This window comes from Triturus cristatus, chromosome 9 (genome assembly GCF_964204655.1).
Source record: "Triturus cristatus chromosome 9, aTriCri1.1, whole genome shotgun sequence".
Classification (NCBI taxonomy): Eukaryota; Metazoa; Chordata; class Amphibia; order Caudata; family Salamandridae; genus Triturus; species Triturus cristatus.
Genome location: NC_140592.1, coordinates 699,619,684 through 699,635,741, shown reverse-complemented (window position 1 = coordinate 699,635,741; position 16,058 = coordinate 699,619,684). Strand labels below are relative to the sequence as shown.

General features: G+C 53.0%; 1 protein-coding gene across 10 annotated transcripts in view; it reads left to right on the top strand.

Annotated features, from left to right (window-relative positions):
• EHBP1L1 (EH domain binding protein 1 like 1) overlaps positions 1-16,058 on the top strand; it is a 262,674-nt gene that overhangs the window by 206,636 nt on the left and 39,980 nt on the right. For all 10 annotated transcript variants that reach the window (XM_085625832.1, XM_085625831.1, XM_085625828.1 and 7 more), the window contains one exon: positions 9,938-10,013. In XM_085625832.1, the coding sequence (XP_085481958.1) occupies positions 9,938-10,013 (76 nt within the window). The remainder of the gene's footprint in view (positions 1-9,937; positions 10,014-16,058) is intronic.

The following is a 16,058-nucleotide window of genomic DNA, read 5'->3' as shown; positions in this document are numbered from 1 at the left end:
CTCCTGCTGTACCGCTCCCGCTTTTGTTACAGGGGGCCGATATTGCAGCCCTGCTGCACAGCTGGCCTCCACTGGTCCAAAACTGGCCCCCACACTTCCGGTCCACCAGAAGGACGCCCGGTGCCCGCTATGGCCATTCTGGCCCTGATGGCTTTTATGGAGAGCCATTTGCATGACTACAGATTCCAAATCTGTTTATTCACTACTATGATGTAGTAACAGTGAAATAAAGAAGGTGTTTTTCCTCTGGGTCTATGCTTAAAGGGGAAGAACTTGATTCCCCCTTAGTCTCCAGAGACTGTGGCAAAGTGGTATAAAGGCGGGTGATGGTCTTCAATCTTGCAAGTCTTCTCCTGCCTCTCTCGTGTCTCCACAGTTCAACAGAAGCTGAGAATTTCAATTACCACAGTCCAGCGTATTTCAGGCTATCCTAATGCACTGTCAAAGAGCATGTCCTGGGGGGGCGTGGCCAAGATGGCGGGGTGAGCGGACGCTTCCTCCCGTAGCTCCTCCGGCCCGGCCAAGCTTGAGCCCTTTTCTTATGCTTTTCTCCCCCCGCTGAGGCTCAGCGTGGAAGAAGAGCGTGGCGGAGCACCTGGTGCGCACGTTGTTGCCGTTTTGGTTCTGATCGCCTCGGGGGAAGCCCCCAAAAAGTCCGATCGAGCTCGAGGAGCGAAGGAGGGCCTGAGAGGCGGAGCGCATCGGAGTGCTGTCCGGGCGCCTCGGCTGGGCCTGGTGCTGAAAGTGGCGATCTGGAGGGAATCTGGCCCGTCGCTCGACGGAGGGTGAAGGAGCCCTGCGGGAGGGAACCCGACGGTGCGGAAGACGTAGGACGGGTGCTTTGGCACTCAGACCTGTGTCGGCGACACTTCGCACTGTGTAGGCCCCTGTCCCTTGGCCGAAGTACGGCGGACTCTCTGTTGGGGTCGGACCATCTGGGCCCCTGCGTGTGACAGACTGAAATCGGCGGTGGAACCTATTTGATTGCTGTGCGTTTTGGGGGCCCCGGTGGTGTCGCCGGGCCTGGTCGCTCTGCCCTGCCTCGCCCTGCCGCCATCTTGTCCCCGTGGGATCAGTGGTGTTGGCCTTCGCCGGAGCCCTTGCTGGCGGATGTCTGGGACCGCCGCTGCTGCCAGGCTGACTTTTTGGGGGATGTGCTGATGAGGAGCCCCCCACTGTAGCTTCCATTCCTGTCACGGATGGGCACCCGCGGCTGGCGGTGACCGGGCTGGACCGCCATTTTGTCACCTGTGACGCAGCGACCCTGCTTGCGGGGGGACACCCACGTCGAGTGCTTGCCAGCAGCTGGGCATCCCTGGGGCGGCTGGACCAGTGCCCGACCGTAGTGCTTGCGATGTCTGGAAGAGGAGGCTCGAAGAAGGGGGACCGCACCCTGCCGGACATGCTTGGCAGGGCCCAGCAACTGCGGGATAGAACACAGCCTTCGCCGGGGACCTCCCAGGCCTCGGCGGACGTGACTAGGGGGGAGCCACCCGTCACGAGGACCTTTATGGAGGAACTGTTTAGCTCCCTCAGGGAGGACTTCCAGACACTGAAGCGGGAGGTGGCCAGCGAGGTCCGGGAAGTGCGCAGGGAAGTGGAGGGCCTTGGCGAGCGCGTTGAAACGGTGGAGACGGAGGCCCAACGCCGGGAGGAGGAGATAGTCCATCTTCAACAGGACGTTCTCCGCCTCCGGGAGCAGTGTGTTGAGCTCCAGGCCCACTCTGAGGACCTTGAGAACAGATCACGGAGGAACAACATTCGAGTGCGTGGTGTGCCGACCGCAGACGAGGGGTCCGATCTGGGGAGCTACCTGCGGGACCTTTTCCGAGAGATCCTGGGGGAAGCTGCGGACTTCCCCATTAGCATTGATAGGGCACATAGGGTTGGCCGGCAGCGCCAATCATCGGCACCCCCACCGGACATTCTGGCCTTCCTGCCCGATTTCCCGCTGAAGGTACGCATCATGACTGAGGCCCGCAGGAAACAGCCCCTGACTTTCCGGGAACGGCCGGTGGCGCTTTACCAGGACCTCTCCGCCATCACGCTGCAGAAACGCAGGTCCTTCAGGATTGCCACTGACTTTTTGCGCGAACACGAGATGCCGTACTCTTGGGGACATCCCTTCCGCCTGATCTTCCGATGGAACGGGGTGCTACACCAGCTACGCTCCTTGCAGGACATTTGTGGAGTCTTGGGGCTTACGGCGGCGGAGGAGGAAGGAGCTACACCGTCGTGGAGGGCCTCGGAGAGACGGAGCCGGCGGAGGTCGGCGAGGCGACGATCAGCGGCCAGCGCAGGGCGTCCTGATTCCCCTACCATCAGGGCGGACATGGCCGACGCTTTGAGGGCGGCGGCCAGGGACTCGGCCGGCTCCACCGGCGTGGCCTTGACGGCCTAATACTCACTCCGGGGGGAGATGCCTTTAGCTTCTTTAAATGCTGGGTACGGGGCGGGGGGGTCGGGGGGAGCGGCTGGAGGTGAGTGGCTGGACGTCCACTTCGTTCTTTTCTACGGACTTGCCCGTTTCGGGGCTTGACTGGGACAATGGGGTGTTTGAGTTTGCGTTTGGCTAGTTGCCAGGGTTGTGTTTTGGGGGGGGTGTAGGGGTTGTTCTGGGGTTGGGGAGGTCCCGTCCGATGTTGTCCATGCCCACGCTTGGTATGTTATGGCTTGTCCTGTGCGGCTGCCCCGCGCGCCCCACCCGCTGATCCCCTGCCCATTGCACGGCGCTCCCGATCCCCGAGAGGAATGTCGGCCCTAAAGGTAGTGACCCTTAATGTTCAGGGTCTGAATAACCCCGTGAAGCGCAGAGCGATCTTATCTTTGCTGGAGGGGACGCAGGCGGACATTTGCCTTTTACAGGAGACCCACTTATTGTCCCGGGATTGCCATAGGCTGCGCTCTGCTAAGTTCCCTACCCAGTTCTTCTCCTCGGCAGCGAACAAGACGGCGGGGGTAGCCATTCTTCTAGCGAGCTCTTTTAGGGGGGAGGTTTTGTATAAGTGTGCTGAACAGAAGGGGAGGCTTCTTGCGTATCGCATGCGCTTAGGGGGCATAGCGTTTACGGTCGGCTCCGTTTATAGCCCAAACGACCACCAAGAGCGTTTCCTAGACTCCGTGTTGGTGGATGTCACTGCTTCCCCCGACCGCCACGTCATTTTGGGGGGAGACCTTAATATTGTCTTCGATTCTGTGATGGACAGATCGGCGCAGCGCTTCCCGCAGACGGGGGAACTGTCCCAGGCTGTGAAGGCCCGGATTGCGGAAATGGACTTACACGACCTTTGGCGCTCCATGCACCCCACGGATAGGGACTACTCTTACTTTTCACACGCACATCGAACCTACTCACGGCTGGACTACCTTCTGGTGAGTGGACCGATGCATGCCGCTGCCACGGCGGCGGACATCGGGGTCCTGACCTTGTCTGACCATTCACCAGTCACCAGCGTTTTCCAGTGGCCGGCGGCCTCCCCCTCTCGGGGGGTGGGGCGCCTCCGGGATACCCTTTTACACAAAAAGTCTGTAGTGCAGCGTATTGGGGAGGTCATACAGGACTACCTAACTCACAATAGCAACACCGACACTTCACAGGCGACACAGTGGGCGGCATTGAAGGCAGTCCTCCGGGGGGAATTTATCTCTATCTCCGCAGCCGAAAATAGGGAGCGGCAACGGAAGAGGGACGAGCTGTCCGTTCAGGTCCGGGACCTTGAGCAGGTCCACCGCCGCACGGGGGCGCTAAGGGTGTGGAGGCAGTTGAAGGCTGCGAGGAAGCTCCTGTCGGCATTGGATCTTGATAGGGCGGAGTATGCCGCCTTGCGCTTGAAACACGCCTTCTACACTGGGGGGGACAAATGTGGCAAGCTTCTAGCACACCGGCTCCGGGTCACGCAGCAGCGTGGCGTCGTGAGGGAACTGGTGGGCACGGACGGGGTGGTAGTCTCCGGGGACGCAGCGGTAGCGGAATCTTTCCGCGGCTTCTACGAGGCGCTGTATGCGGAGGAGCCCTCCTCGCCACGGGACGCCGAAGGCTATTTGGAGTCGGTGACCCTTCCGGTGCTGGATCCGGCTCAGGCGGACCACCTGGAGCGGGATATCCATGTTGAGGAGGTGATTTCCGCTATCGCGCGGCTGAAGCATGGTAAGGCCCCGGGCCCGGACGGGTACACGTCTTTGTTTTATAAGACTTTTTGCACGGCTGTGGCCCCTGTCCTTACTCGGCTATTTAATTCCTTTTCCGAACCGGGAGCCATCCCACCGGATCTCCTGAGGGCGACGGTCGCGGTAATTCCGAAACCTGGGAAGGACCGGGCCCTCTGCGGTTCGTATCGACCCATCTCGCTCTTAAATGTCGACCTCAAGTTGTATACAGGGATTCTAGCGTCCAGGCTGGGTCCACACCTCCCCGGATTGGTGGAGGCGGACCAGGCTGGCTTTGTACCTGGCAGACAGACGGTTGACAATACCAAGCGGGTGGTGCATGTTCTGGAGAAGGCCTCGCGGATCCCGGGGGAGCGGATGTTGCTGTCCGTCGACGCGGAGAAGGCCTTCGACAGAGTTCACTGGCCGTATCTCGAGCTGGTTCTCAAGAAATTGGGAATCGGGGATAAGTTCCGCACCATGGTATTCAACTGTTATAAGCATCCTTCAGCGTCGGTGCGGGTCAACGGATGCAGCTCCGGTGGATTTGCCATCGAACGCGGCACGAGGCAGGGCTGCCCCCTCTCGCCGCTCTTGTTCGCCCTCTACATGGAGCCGTTTGCTCAGAGGATTCGCGATAACCCGGATGCGGTTGGGGTCCGGATGGGCCAGTATGTCCACACTGTCAGTCTCTACGCGGACGATGTCCTGCTGACCTTGGACGACCCTAGGAGGTCGCTGCCTGCTTGCCTCCAGGAACTATACGCCTTTGCCTGTGTGGCCGGCTTCAAAATGAATATGAGCAAGTCGGTGGCGTTAGACGTGTCCCTGGCTGCGGACACCAGGAGGGACCTTCAGCGACTCTTCCCCATGCAGTGGTCCTCCTCCACGGTGCCATACCTGGGGATTCTGCTGGCGCCCACATTACCGGAGATGGTTACGGCTAACTATGCCTTCCTCAGCAGGAAGATCAAGGAGGAGCTTGGTCGCTGGAGCAAAGGCCTACTGTCCTGGTTGGGGCGAATCGCGGCGGTTAAGATGACGGTGTTGCCCCAGATACTGTATCTTTTCCGGGCCCTCCCTCTCCAGCCCCCGGTGGGCTGGATACGACAAATGCAGGCTGACATCTCCCGCTTTGTCTGGCAGGGCCGCAAGCCACGAATGAAGAGGGTCCTCTCCACGCTTGCTCCGGAGGCGGGGGGCCTCGGTATTCCAGACCTCCGTAAGTACTTTCAGGCGGCACAGCTGCGATATTTGGTGGAGTGGAGCAGGTGGGAGTCCGACAAACACTGGCTCTTTCAAGACCAGGCAGTGGCGGGCCGCACTTTACAAGAGGTTCCATTCTTGCGCCGCGCGCACCGCCCCCCTAACCTTTACGCTTCTTTTATTACGCGGGTCCCCCTGCGGGTGTGGGACGCAGTCTGTGAGGCTCGGGGCCTCACCACCTTCCCTTCGCTGTTCACACCCATAGCGGGCAACCCGGACTTCTCCCCAGGGATGGAGCCGGGAGTTTTCTCCCATTGGGTGCAGGCGGGCTGCAGGGCGCTCTTCCAGATCTATGGCCCGGAGGGAGTGATTCCGTTTCAGCAACTCCGCCAGGAGTTCGGCCTGACGGAGCTGGACAGATTGCGCTACATGCAGGTTCGGCATTGGGCCCTCCAGCCCCAGGTGCGTGACGCCGCTGCTCGTCAAATTACACCGTATGAGAGGTGGCTGGCTACCCGGACCTCCGACGCTAAGCTAATTACCGATCTGTACAAGTACCTACAACCCCCGCCGTTTCACTATTACAATCCGGGGAGGGAGCGCTGGCACAGGGAATTGGGTAGGACACTCAGCCACAAGGAATGGGACAAAATTGCGTATCGGGCGCGGCACTCTGCATATCACACGGGCCTTACGGAGACCTTCACTAAGGTGTCCACTTATTGGTATTACACCCCGGAGCGACTGTATGAAATGCATAAACACACTGACAAGGGGTGCTGGCGGGGCTGCGGGCAGGAGGGTACCCTCTCACACATTCTTTGGGATTGCCCCGTGCTGACCGCTTACTGGAAGGAAGTTTTGGATGAGGTGGATAAGCACTTTGGGATAGAGCTGCCGCGCTTCCCGGCGTATGTCCTGTTGGGCCTCCCCAATGACCTAATGTACCCACTGAAGTCCCGCAGGGGCAGGCAGATCGCGATTGCGCTGGGGTCTGCGGTCCAGAACATCCTTATCCACTGGCGCACCAACACTGTCCCCTCCATCACGGGTTGGTTGCATAGGCTTTGGCATGTGCTGGGAATGGAGAAGCTGTCGCTCACGGTGGCGGGGGAAATAGACCAATTTGAAGAGCTGTGGCAACCCTTTCTAGCGCTGCTGTCCACCGAATTCCGGGAGCTTACCTGTCCGAGGTATCTTAGGCTTCTCAGGCTGACGCCGCCGGTGATCCCGGCGGACTAGATCACATGTGAAACAGGGGCCTCCGGGGGGGGGGGGGGTGCGGGGCTTCTTGGTGAGGACTAATCTGACGCGGGACCATAGGACGGGGGGGGTGGGGTATTGTTTTTTCTTCCTTCCTTTCTTTACTGGGATGGGGGGGGGGTGGATTGTGCTTTGTCGAGTTGCTGCTGGCTTTCATTGCTCAGATTTGGGGTGTTGGATATGCACGCAGGGATTCCACAGTTTGCATTTCTAGCCTTTCATTTACTGTGCTTTTCCCCTGGCCCATCGAGCTATCCATCGCCAACCCTCTTGAGTTGCACCTTTTTCTTTGATTGTATTAAATGTACCCTAACCTCCTATCCCCCTCCCCCATGTTTGTTTTGTTTCAATAAAAACGTTTTAAACATAAAGAGCATGTCCTTGGGATGCCACCCCTCTGCTCTGTTTACCGCAGAGCACGTTGCTTCTGCTCTGAAGAGAGAAGGAAGGCCCAGAGGGTGGTGGGGTTGTATTTTAGGAGACCAGGTATCAGTTTTATTTTACATTTTGGTATAGTGTGTAGAGATTGTTTTTTACAGCGGTGGGTGTGGTAGGATGGCAGGAGACTAGGGTCCAGATTTACAAAGGTTTTATTTTGAGGTTGCGTTACTTTTAAAACGCAGACCTGACGCAAAATTCTCTTTAGGGTTCACAAACCAACGTAAATTAGTATTTGCATTGGTTTTTAAGAAAAAGTAGCACAAACCAGCGCGCAGCGCTGCTTTGCGTTAGTCTTCTTGAAGGTGATGTTCCATGGGTGGTACATGGGTGTTTCTGTGTAACCACCCATGGGTTTTGAGGCAAAACCCTATCTACTAACAATAGGGTTTTGTGCTAAATATGAACGCCACCTGAAAATAGTAGGCATCTAAACGGAGAAATCTTTTATTCTCTTACGTTTTCCACCTTTGCGTGTGTGCTGCACTGTGCAGCACACATACAAAGTAGGAAAAATGTTAAAGTCGATCTAAGCATAGTATTTTATACTGGAAGGGCACAAAGTGAATAGGACACGTTATTACGCTTGCCATTGCTTCCCATGCCATTACTACGTGGTTATTACTCAGCAATAACCGTTACTAGGCAAGTGTTTAGTTTGTTTACCATTACATTGAAAGTGTTCATGTATACGAAGTAAAAACTTGCCTAGTAATAAAAATGGTATGCGGAATAAGGTGTCATATTAAAAAATGACATTTAACCCCTTTTTTATACTACACTACTGAAACACCACTACACTACCCTAAACCCCAAATCACTACCCCCTGCACGAACATACGCATTCTCCCACTCCGGTCCCTACACTCATTTACTACCCATCCCAACCCCGACACTATACTAACTACTAAAACAGTAACCTACACTACACTAATACTACCCATAACTCTAAACACTACTCCCAGCATGACCCTGCGCTGTGCCCCAGTCCGGTCCCTACTCCCAAACACTACCCTGCAGGACCCCCGACACTACCCTAAACCCTACAACAGTACCCTACACTACACAAACTCTACAACACTACCCTAAACCCTAAAACACTACCCCCATCACGACCCTACCCCTACTCCCAGTCCGTCCTCTTCACTTAAACACTACCCTGCACAACCCCCTGACACTACCGTAAACCCTAAAACACTACCCTACACTACGCAAACACTACTACACTACCCTTAATCCTAAAACACTACTACCAGCACGACCATGCCCTACCCCCAGTCCATTCCCTACACTGAAACACTACCCTGCACAACCCCCCGACATTACTCTAAAACACTACCCTACACTACACAAACACTACAACACTACTCTAAACCCTAAAACACTACCATAAGCATGACCCTGCCCTTACTCCCAGTCCTGCCCCTACACTCAAACACTTCCCTACACGACCCCCTGGCACTACCCTAAAACACTACCCTACACTACACAAGCACTACTACACTACCCTAAACCCTAAAACAAAACCCCAAGCACGACCCTGCCCCTACCCCCAATCCGCTCCCTACACTTAAACACTACCCTGCACGACCCCTCTGACACTACCCTACACTACACAAACACCGCAACCCTTAAAGTGAAAACACTACTCCTCAAACACACACACAACAAAATTAAACAATCCCTCTTACCTCTCTCCTTGGTGGGTGCTCGGAGACCCTCATTCGATGCTGTTGTCACCTGTTCTCCTTCCACCACGCCGCCATTCCTGCCTCCTCCTCACTGCAATTAGTCTTTGCTGCCTCCTCTACTCCCGTCATCCATGCACACATTACTACGCATGCGTTGTGACAGCGCATGCGAAGTAATAACATGCGAAGTAAAGGCTACGTGTTATTACAGCGCATGCGTTATAACGCATGCGTAGTAATGGTACGCGGTGTAATGACCTCATACAAAAGGATGTTTACCGCACAAAGCCTGTGCTAGATTCACAAAGACACCTTTGAACTTTGGTGCAAAGGTGTGTGCTTGGAGCCAGGCAGCATGATTCTGTACAGCGCAGAGGAGAGAGCAGGATATTGCCATACCTCTGTAGATAGGGTGCGTTCCTGCTCTCTCCCTGTCAAGCAACGCAGCTTAGCAACTTTGGTTGCTGTGCTGTGTTATGACAGGGTCGTAAATCTGGGCCTAGGCATTGTCCTTTACATTTTGGGAATGGGTGTATTTTAAAAAACAATTTAAGAGAGTGGTTGCAAGGGTGACAGAACGTCAAGTAAGTTTTTTCAAATGTATTTTTAGATGAGTGAGTCTATTGTTACTTGGGTGGTGGTGGTGGGGCATTTTGAGGGTAGTAGGACACCTGGAATTTAGATTTGAAAAAAAAAATCTGGATTGTGCTGTGGGAATGTGTTTTCGAAAAAGGTGTGAGAAGGTGGCAGGACATCAAGCTAATGCTTTTTAGAAACTATGGTAAGATGGAGGGTGCTGGAGGAGCTGAGGCCATGTTGAGCATGGCTTTCCTTTGAGTTCTCTTCCCCTGAGGAGCTCATTCATAGGACCAGCTATACAGTGGAAATCGATGGGGCACGTGCATAACATGGAAATGGGTAGCTGGTAATGACCTGAGTGTTTTTCACCTCGGTTCTGGGTGACATTGTAGACAATTGGAACATTTATCTTGCTGTCCATTTAATGTTAATTGGGACCCCTAGGTGCAAAACAACCCGTTATTGACAGCTGCTAATCTATCATCCAATATGTTCTTATAATTTCTAACCATACTATTTAGCTTCCTTCAGAAATCACATTCAGAGTCTTTTTTTTCTTTCTTCCTTCTTATTGCTCTTTCTTACTGTGTGTAACTATGGTCTCTTTTGGACAGGATGTGTCGGGAGAATTTCAGAGTTCCTTCACTGCCAACCCAAGGTCCACTCCATCCCCACAGCAGCTCCGTTTAGGTAAGACGTTCTTGCCCATTTTGGGTTTGGGAAGCATTCATTTCTCTTAGTGTATGCGTTGCAAAGTGTTTAGGCTTCCTGGACTCTATGGGGTGCATCATGATGCCACTTTCTGTGCTGCTCCGGGGCTGAAGCTGGGTATGCTCTTCTTTTTGTCGTCTTTAGTTCATACATTCTTCAAGTTAATGTATATGTTTGTGACAGCAAAGGTTAGAAACATAAAAAGGCAAATATGGCCCTTTGTTTCTGAGTTCAGTGGTTATCAAGACTTGCATTAACTCTGAGAAGCGCTCAAAATTCTAAATAGTAGTGCCCAGATACTGCCAGAAACAGCATCTTCATACGGCCCTATGTGCATGAAGAATAGGCTTGGGCAGGGAACGCTGCTCCGTTGAAGGAGTTTACAGAGTTTTCTGCACTACGCGCTCCACGGAGCATGCGCGGAGTAGTGATTTTTCCTAGCTACATCAGTTAACTAGCAGGGAAAATCCACCTTCCGGTGAGATTTTTTAACATGGGCAGTCTGATTTCTCAAAGCAGGCGGTCGTGACAGCTCGCGTTGAGATTGATACCTTCCGTTCACGTTGAGAAAGCTGCCGCTAGGGTAGAAAATCTTCTCAAGTGGCAAGAAAAGAAGCAGCTTCCTCTTGCGCTGTTCATGGTGTCATTCGTGCTGATTTTACAGCACGGGACAAAAACTCAACATGAACGGCATGACTAAACGCACTCCGCTGCTTGCAGAACTCTGTGTAGCGCTGCAGAGTTTTTTGGTATGCGGAACTCTGTGAACTCTGCCCTGGCCTAATGAAGAAGCCTTAGAGGGCATTGTTGTCTTGGCGAGGGAGGATACTGTGTATATTTAACCACCCCACCCAAATCTCTTTTCTGCAGCCTTTTTGCCATTTCATGAACATCGTTTTTTACACCCCTTCATGGTTCCTTCAAGTACCTACCACGGCCACTATTCTGCATTTCTACTCTACTTTTGTGCTCATAACTTTTTTGCTTGGGTCTCATCGAGCAGTGTTACGAAGAGTTACCCTTCCACCCCGGCTTTCTCCTGTTTCAACGTTGCAGATACTGTCATCTGCTGGTGCGGACAAGAAACTGCTTTCCAGAAGTTGGTTTTACTAAAGTTATGTGAAACTGGTACTGCATGTGTGCTTACTTTCATCAATTTGCTACTTCCCTTGCAGAGCTGCTACTCCCTTATGTACTCTGCAGAGTTTGGCGAGCCTTGCCAGAGAAAAAGGTGCGGTTTGCTAAACTCAATGTTCGAGGCATATGAGCTGCAGATTACACACTTTTGCATAGATCGCCATCTGGTGTTGGGCCCGGATGTTTGCAGTTTGTTTTTCTTCTTGGAAAGTCTTTGGAAGTCACAAGGTCGGTGACTCCTCCTTTGGATCGTATTGCGCATGGACTTCGGCTCCATCCTCAGACTGTTTTTTTCCGCCATCGGGCTCGGATGTGATCTTCGCGCTCCGGTTCCGAACAGCTTCCAGTTCGACGATCGACGCGCAATCCTCACCCTAATCGCTGTATTGTTTCGATCACGATCTCTTCAATCAACGCGCCTTCTCATCGACACAAACCTTCGGTTCCAGTCGTCGACGGCGGCCTTCGGTCCTACCCAGGCTCTGGTCCCGGCTCATGGAAAGAACTCCATTTAAAAAGTGCCCTCAATGTGGGTCCAAATTTCCCCACACCGATCTTCATGAGGTATGCAACCTTTGCCTCTCCCCGGAACACGAGGCTCGAGACTGTCCGGCCTGTAAGTCTTTCCGATCCAAAAAGACTATTCGGGATCGAAGAGCCAGAAGGAACATGGCACACTCTTCGACGTCCATTCCAGTCGACATCTTCGGAGACGACATCGACGATCCGGAACATCATCGTACCGAAGAGGACCTCGTCAGCGCTTCCAAGGCCGACGAGTCAGATGTGGAGGACATCACCCCGGCGCAGAGGGTCGTGAGTACCAATCTACCCCCTCCCACACCCACGCCGACACCCAAAAAGGCTTCGGTCACGCCTTCGCTTCCGGGCCAACGCAAGACCAGAGACACTGCTTCACACACCCCACCTTCGGGCCCGGTGAAGAAGCCAAGTAAGCCTTCCGGCGGCTCGGGCTCGATCCAACCTGCCAGCGCTGCCGAGAAACACACTTCGGCACCGAAAAAGAAGACGGCCTCCACCTCGACACCGTGCTCCGCACCGAAAACCTCGGGGTCGAAACCCAGCCCTTCGGCACCGACGCCATCTTCGGTACCGACCAAACCACACAAGGCCACCGGCACCGACACTTCCAAGCCAAAGCACATCTCGGCGCCGACCAAGAGACCGGAGGGTCCCAAGCCGGGTTCTAAACATCAAACCGGCACGGAAAAACCTAGAAAATCATCGGCCCGACGCCTTCGGCGCCGACGGACCAAATTACCTCACCAGAGTTATTTACACCGGACCCCTTGCAAAAAACTCTTACCAAGGATCCAAAAAACGGGACATTTGACGCTCTCTACTAAGAAGAGACATTTGGAGAAGCCTGCTACGCCTCCACCTCCAAAGAGGAAGGACTCTGCTACCTCTCAATTCAAAATACCTTCCCCTCCTCCTCCACCTCCTCCTCCTTCCCCACCTCCACCTCCTCCACCCTCTCCACCCCCACCTCATCGTTCTCCTACTCTGTCTCCAGACGATGATGATCATGGGGACCTATATTATGATACAGGGGATGTGCCACAAGACCCCACCCCTACAGGATCTCCAGATCCATGAGACGATTACCATATACCAGATATCCCCAACGTCCACAAGACGATATTTACCGTTCTAGACCATCTCCACCTGAAGATTCACTAGGGTTTAACCATCTTCTGCAAAGAGCAGCACATTATCATGGGGTGGACATGCATAATGACCCTGTGGAGGAAGATTTCCTCCTAGACACATTCGATACTACACAGAGGTCCACCTCCATACTGCCCATGCTCAAAGGGGTAGTAAAGCATGCGGCAGAAGTTTTTAAAGACCCAGTTAGAGCCAGTGTCCTTAACCCACGTATAGAAAAGAAGTACAAATCTGCTCCCTCAGATCCCTCTTAGATTAGAGAACCAGTGCCACTAGATTCCTTAGTGGTCTCTACGGCACGTAAAAGGGCAAACTCACAAGCGTCAGGCGATGCACCACAATCTGACAAGGAATCAAAACTGCTAGATGCTTCAGGCAAACGCACAGCATCCCTGGCCGTCAACATATGGGGTATTTCAAACACTCTGGCACTGCTGGCCAGATATGACAGGGCTCATTATGACGAATTAGAGAGCATAATGCAACATCTCCCTGAAAAATATAAAAGTAAAGCCAACGAGTTGATTCAAGAGGGTAAAACAATCACAAACACCTCTGTACGTTGTGCCCTAGACGCAGCAGACACAGCCTCCAGGGCCATTAACACCAGCGTCCTTCTCTGCCGTCATGCTTAGTTAAGGGTACTGGGTTTAAACCAGAAGTACAAGCCTCCATCCTTAACCATCCCTTTGACCAGGAACATCTATTCGGGCCAAAGGTGGATGAGGCCTTAGAAAAGATGAAAAAGGACACGGATACAGCAAAATCCATGGGGGCCTTACAGTCTCACCAGCCCAGACGCTCCTTTCGCCGCTCATCCTTTCGGAGTGCATCCAGAGGCTACTCCTCAGACACAGCGTCCACATCGTACAAGACCCCTACTCAGACCACCTTTACAAAAGGTTACCAAAGAGGGGGCTACAGGGGTAACAACAACAAGGGCAGAGGCAAAACAAACAATGCCCGTTCTGCCACACCTACTACCCAATGACTTCCCCCCGCTCCCCCCAGACCATTCCACTCCAGTCGGGGGCAGACTCACAAATTTCCTTCATGTCTGGGAGACTATCACCTCAGACAAATGGGTGACCCAAATAATTCGGTCAGGATACTGCCTAGAATTAACATCTACCCCCCCAAACATTCCACCCAGGCAACGCCCAATGTCACAAGAACATTCCACGTTGCTAAAGCAGGAGGTAATCTCCCTCCTACAAAAACAGGCAATAGAACACGTTCCTGTCAATCAACAAAATTTGGGGGTTTACTCCCTATATTTTCTAATACCAAAAAGGGACGAGACTCTACGACCTATTCTAGATCTCCGGCCCCTAAACACATACATACACTCAGACCATTTTCACATGGTAACGCTTCAGCAGGTACTTCCGCTCCTCTCCCAGAACGACTTTCTCACCACACTGGACTTGAAAGACGCATACTTCCACATTCCAGTACACCATGCTCACAGAAAGTACCTCAGATGTGTAGTGGACGGACAACACTACCAATTCAAAGTGCTCCCGTTCAGAGTCACAACAGCACCACGGGTATTCACCAAGTGCCTAGCGGTGGTGGCGGCACACCTCAGAAGACAGCACATTCACGTCTTCCCATACTTGGACGATTGGCTGATAAAAGCCACTTCATACAACCAATGTGTACACCACACCGCCACCACAATCCAACTACTTCACCAACTAGGCTTCACGGTGAACCACCAAAAGTTCCAGCTAACACCATCCCACATAAAACAATTCCTCGGTGCCACTATAGACACCTCAAAAGCAATAGCCTTCCCCAATCCGGCCAGGATTGCAAGCATTCAGGCTTTGCGACAAAAATTCGTACTTCAACACTTCCTTCCAGCACGAGTGTTTATGCAACTGATAGGGATGATGACCTCTTGCATTTTCATAGTGCCTCACGCAAGACTCCAGATGCGTCCACTCCAAGAGTGCTTAGCGTGCCAATGGAATCAGGCCCAGGGGCAACTGACAGATCTGGTGTTGGTAGACGGTCGCTCCCATCTCTCTCTGCAGTGGTGGAACACCACAAACCTTTCCAAAGGTCGTCCGTTCATGGACCAGGTTGCCTAAATAATACTTACAACGGACGCATTGCTCTCCGGCTGGGGAGCCCATCTATTACACCTCACAGTGCAGGGCACATGGACGTCGCAACAAAAGTTACTCCATATCAACCATCTGGAGTTACTGGCAATCTTTCTAGCCCTGAAATCCTTTCAACCACGGATTTCAGGCAAGGCAGTAGTCCTCATTCGCACAGCCAACATGACGGCCATGTATTATATTCAAAAACAAGGCGGCATACACTCTCCACAGCTCTCTCAATTAGCACAGAGCATATGGAGATGGGCAATTCCCCACAAAATCTTTCTCCTAGCTCAACATGTCCCAGGAGTCCAAAACACTGTGGCAGATCTGCTCAGCAGACAGACACAACAGATCCACGAGTGGGAACTTCACCCACAGGTTCTTCATCCGTTCTTTCAAATGTGGGGGCATCCACAAATAGATCTCTTCGCCACCCACGAAAACACAAAATGCCCAAGCTTCGCCGCCAGATACCCTCACCCATTGTCCAAAGGAAATGCGATATGGATGAACTGGTCAGGCAAATTTGCGTACGCTTTTCCACCTCTCCCACTCATTCCATTAGTGGTGCGAAAGCTACAACAGCACTCCCTCACACTGATCATAGTAGCTCCAACGTGGGCCAGACAACCGTGGTACACCATGCTGCTGGAACTCCCGGTAGTACCACACCAAAAGCTACACCTCTCACCATGCCTCCTAACCCAGAACCATGGAGAGATCAGGCACCCGGACCCAGCTCAGCTCAACCTTGCGATCTGGCTCCTGAAATCATAGAATTCGGGTACCTAAACCTTCCACCTGACTGTATGAACGCCATCAGAGAAGCTAGACGCCCTACCACTAGAGCCTGCTACGCTGCCAAGTGGAAAAGATTTGTTGTTTATTGCCATAATAACACAATCAATCCTTTAGACGTGTCTATACAACACATCATATGCTACTTTCAAAGGTGTAATCTAGCCTATACCTCCATTCGGCTACACCTCGCAGCAATTGCAGCTTACTTACAAAACAGGCAGCACCTATCACTTTTCAGAGTACCTGCCATTAAAGCCTTCATGGAAGGCCTCAAAAG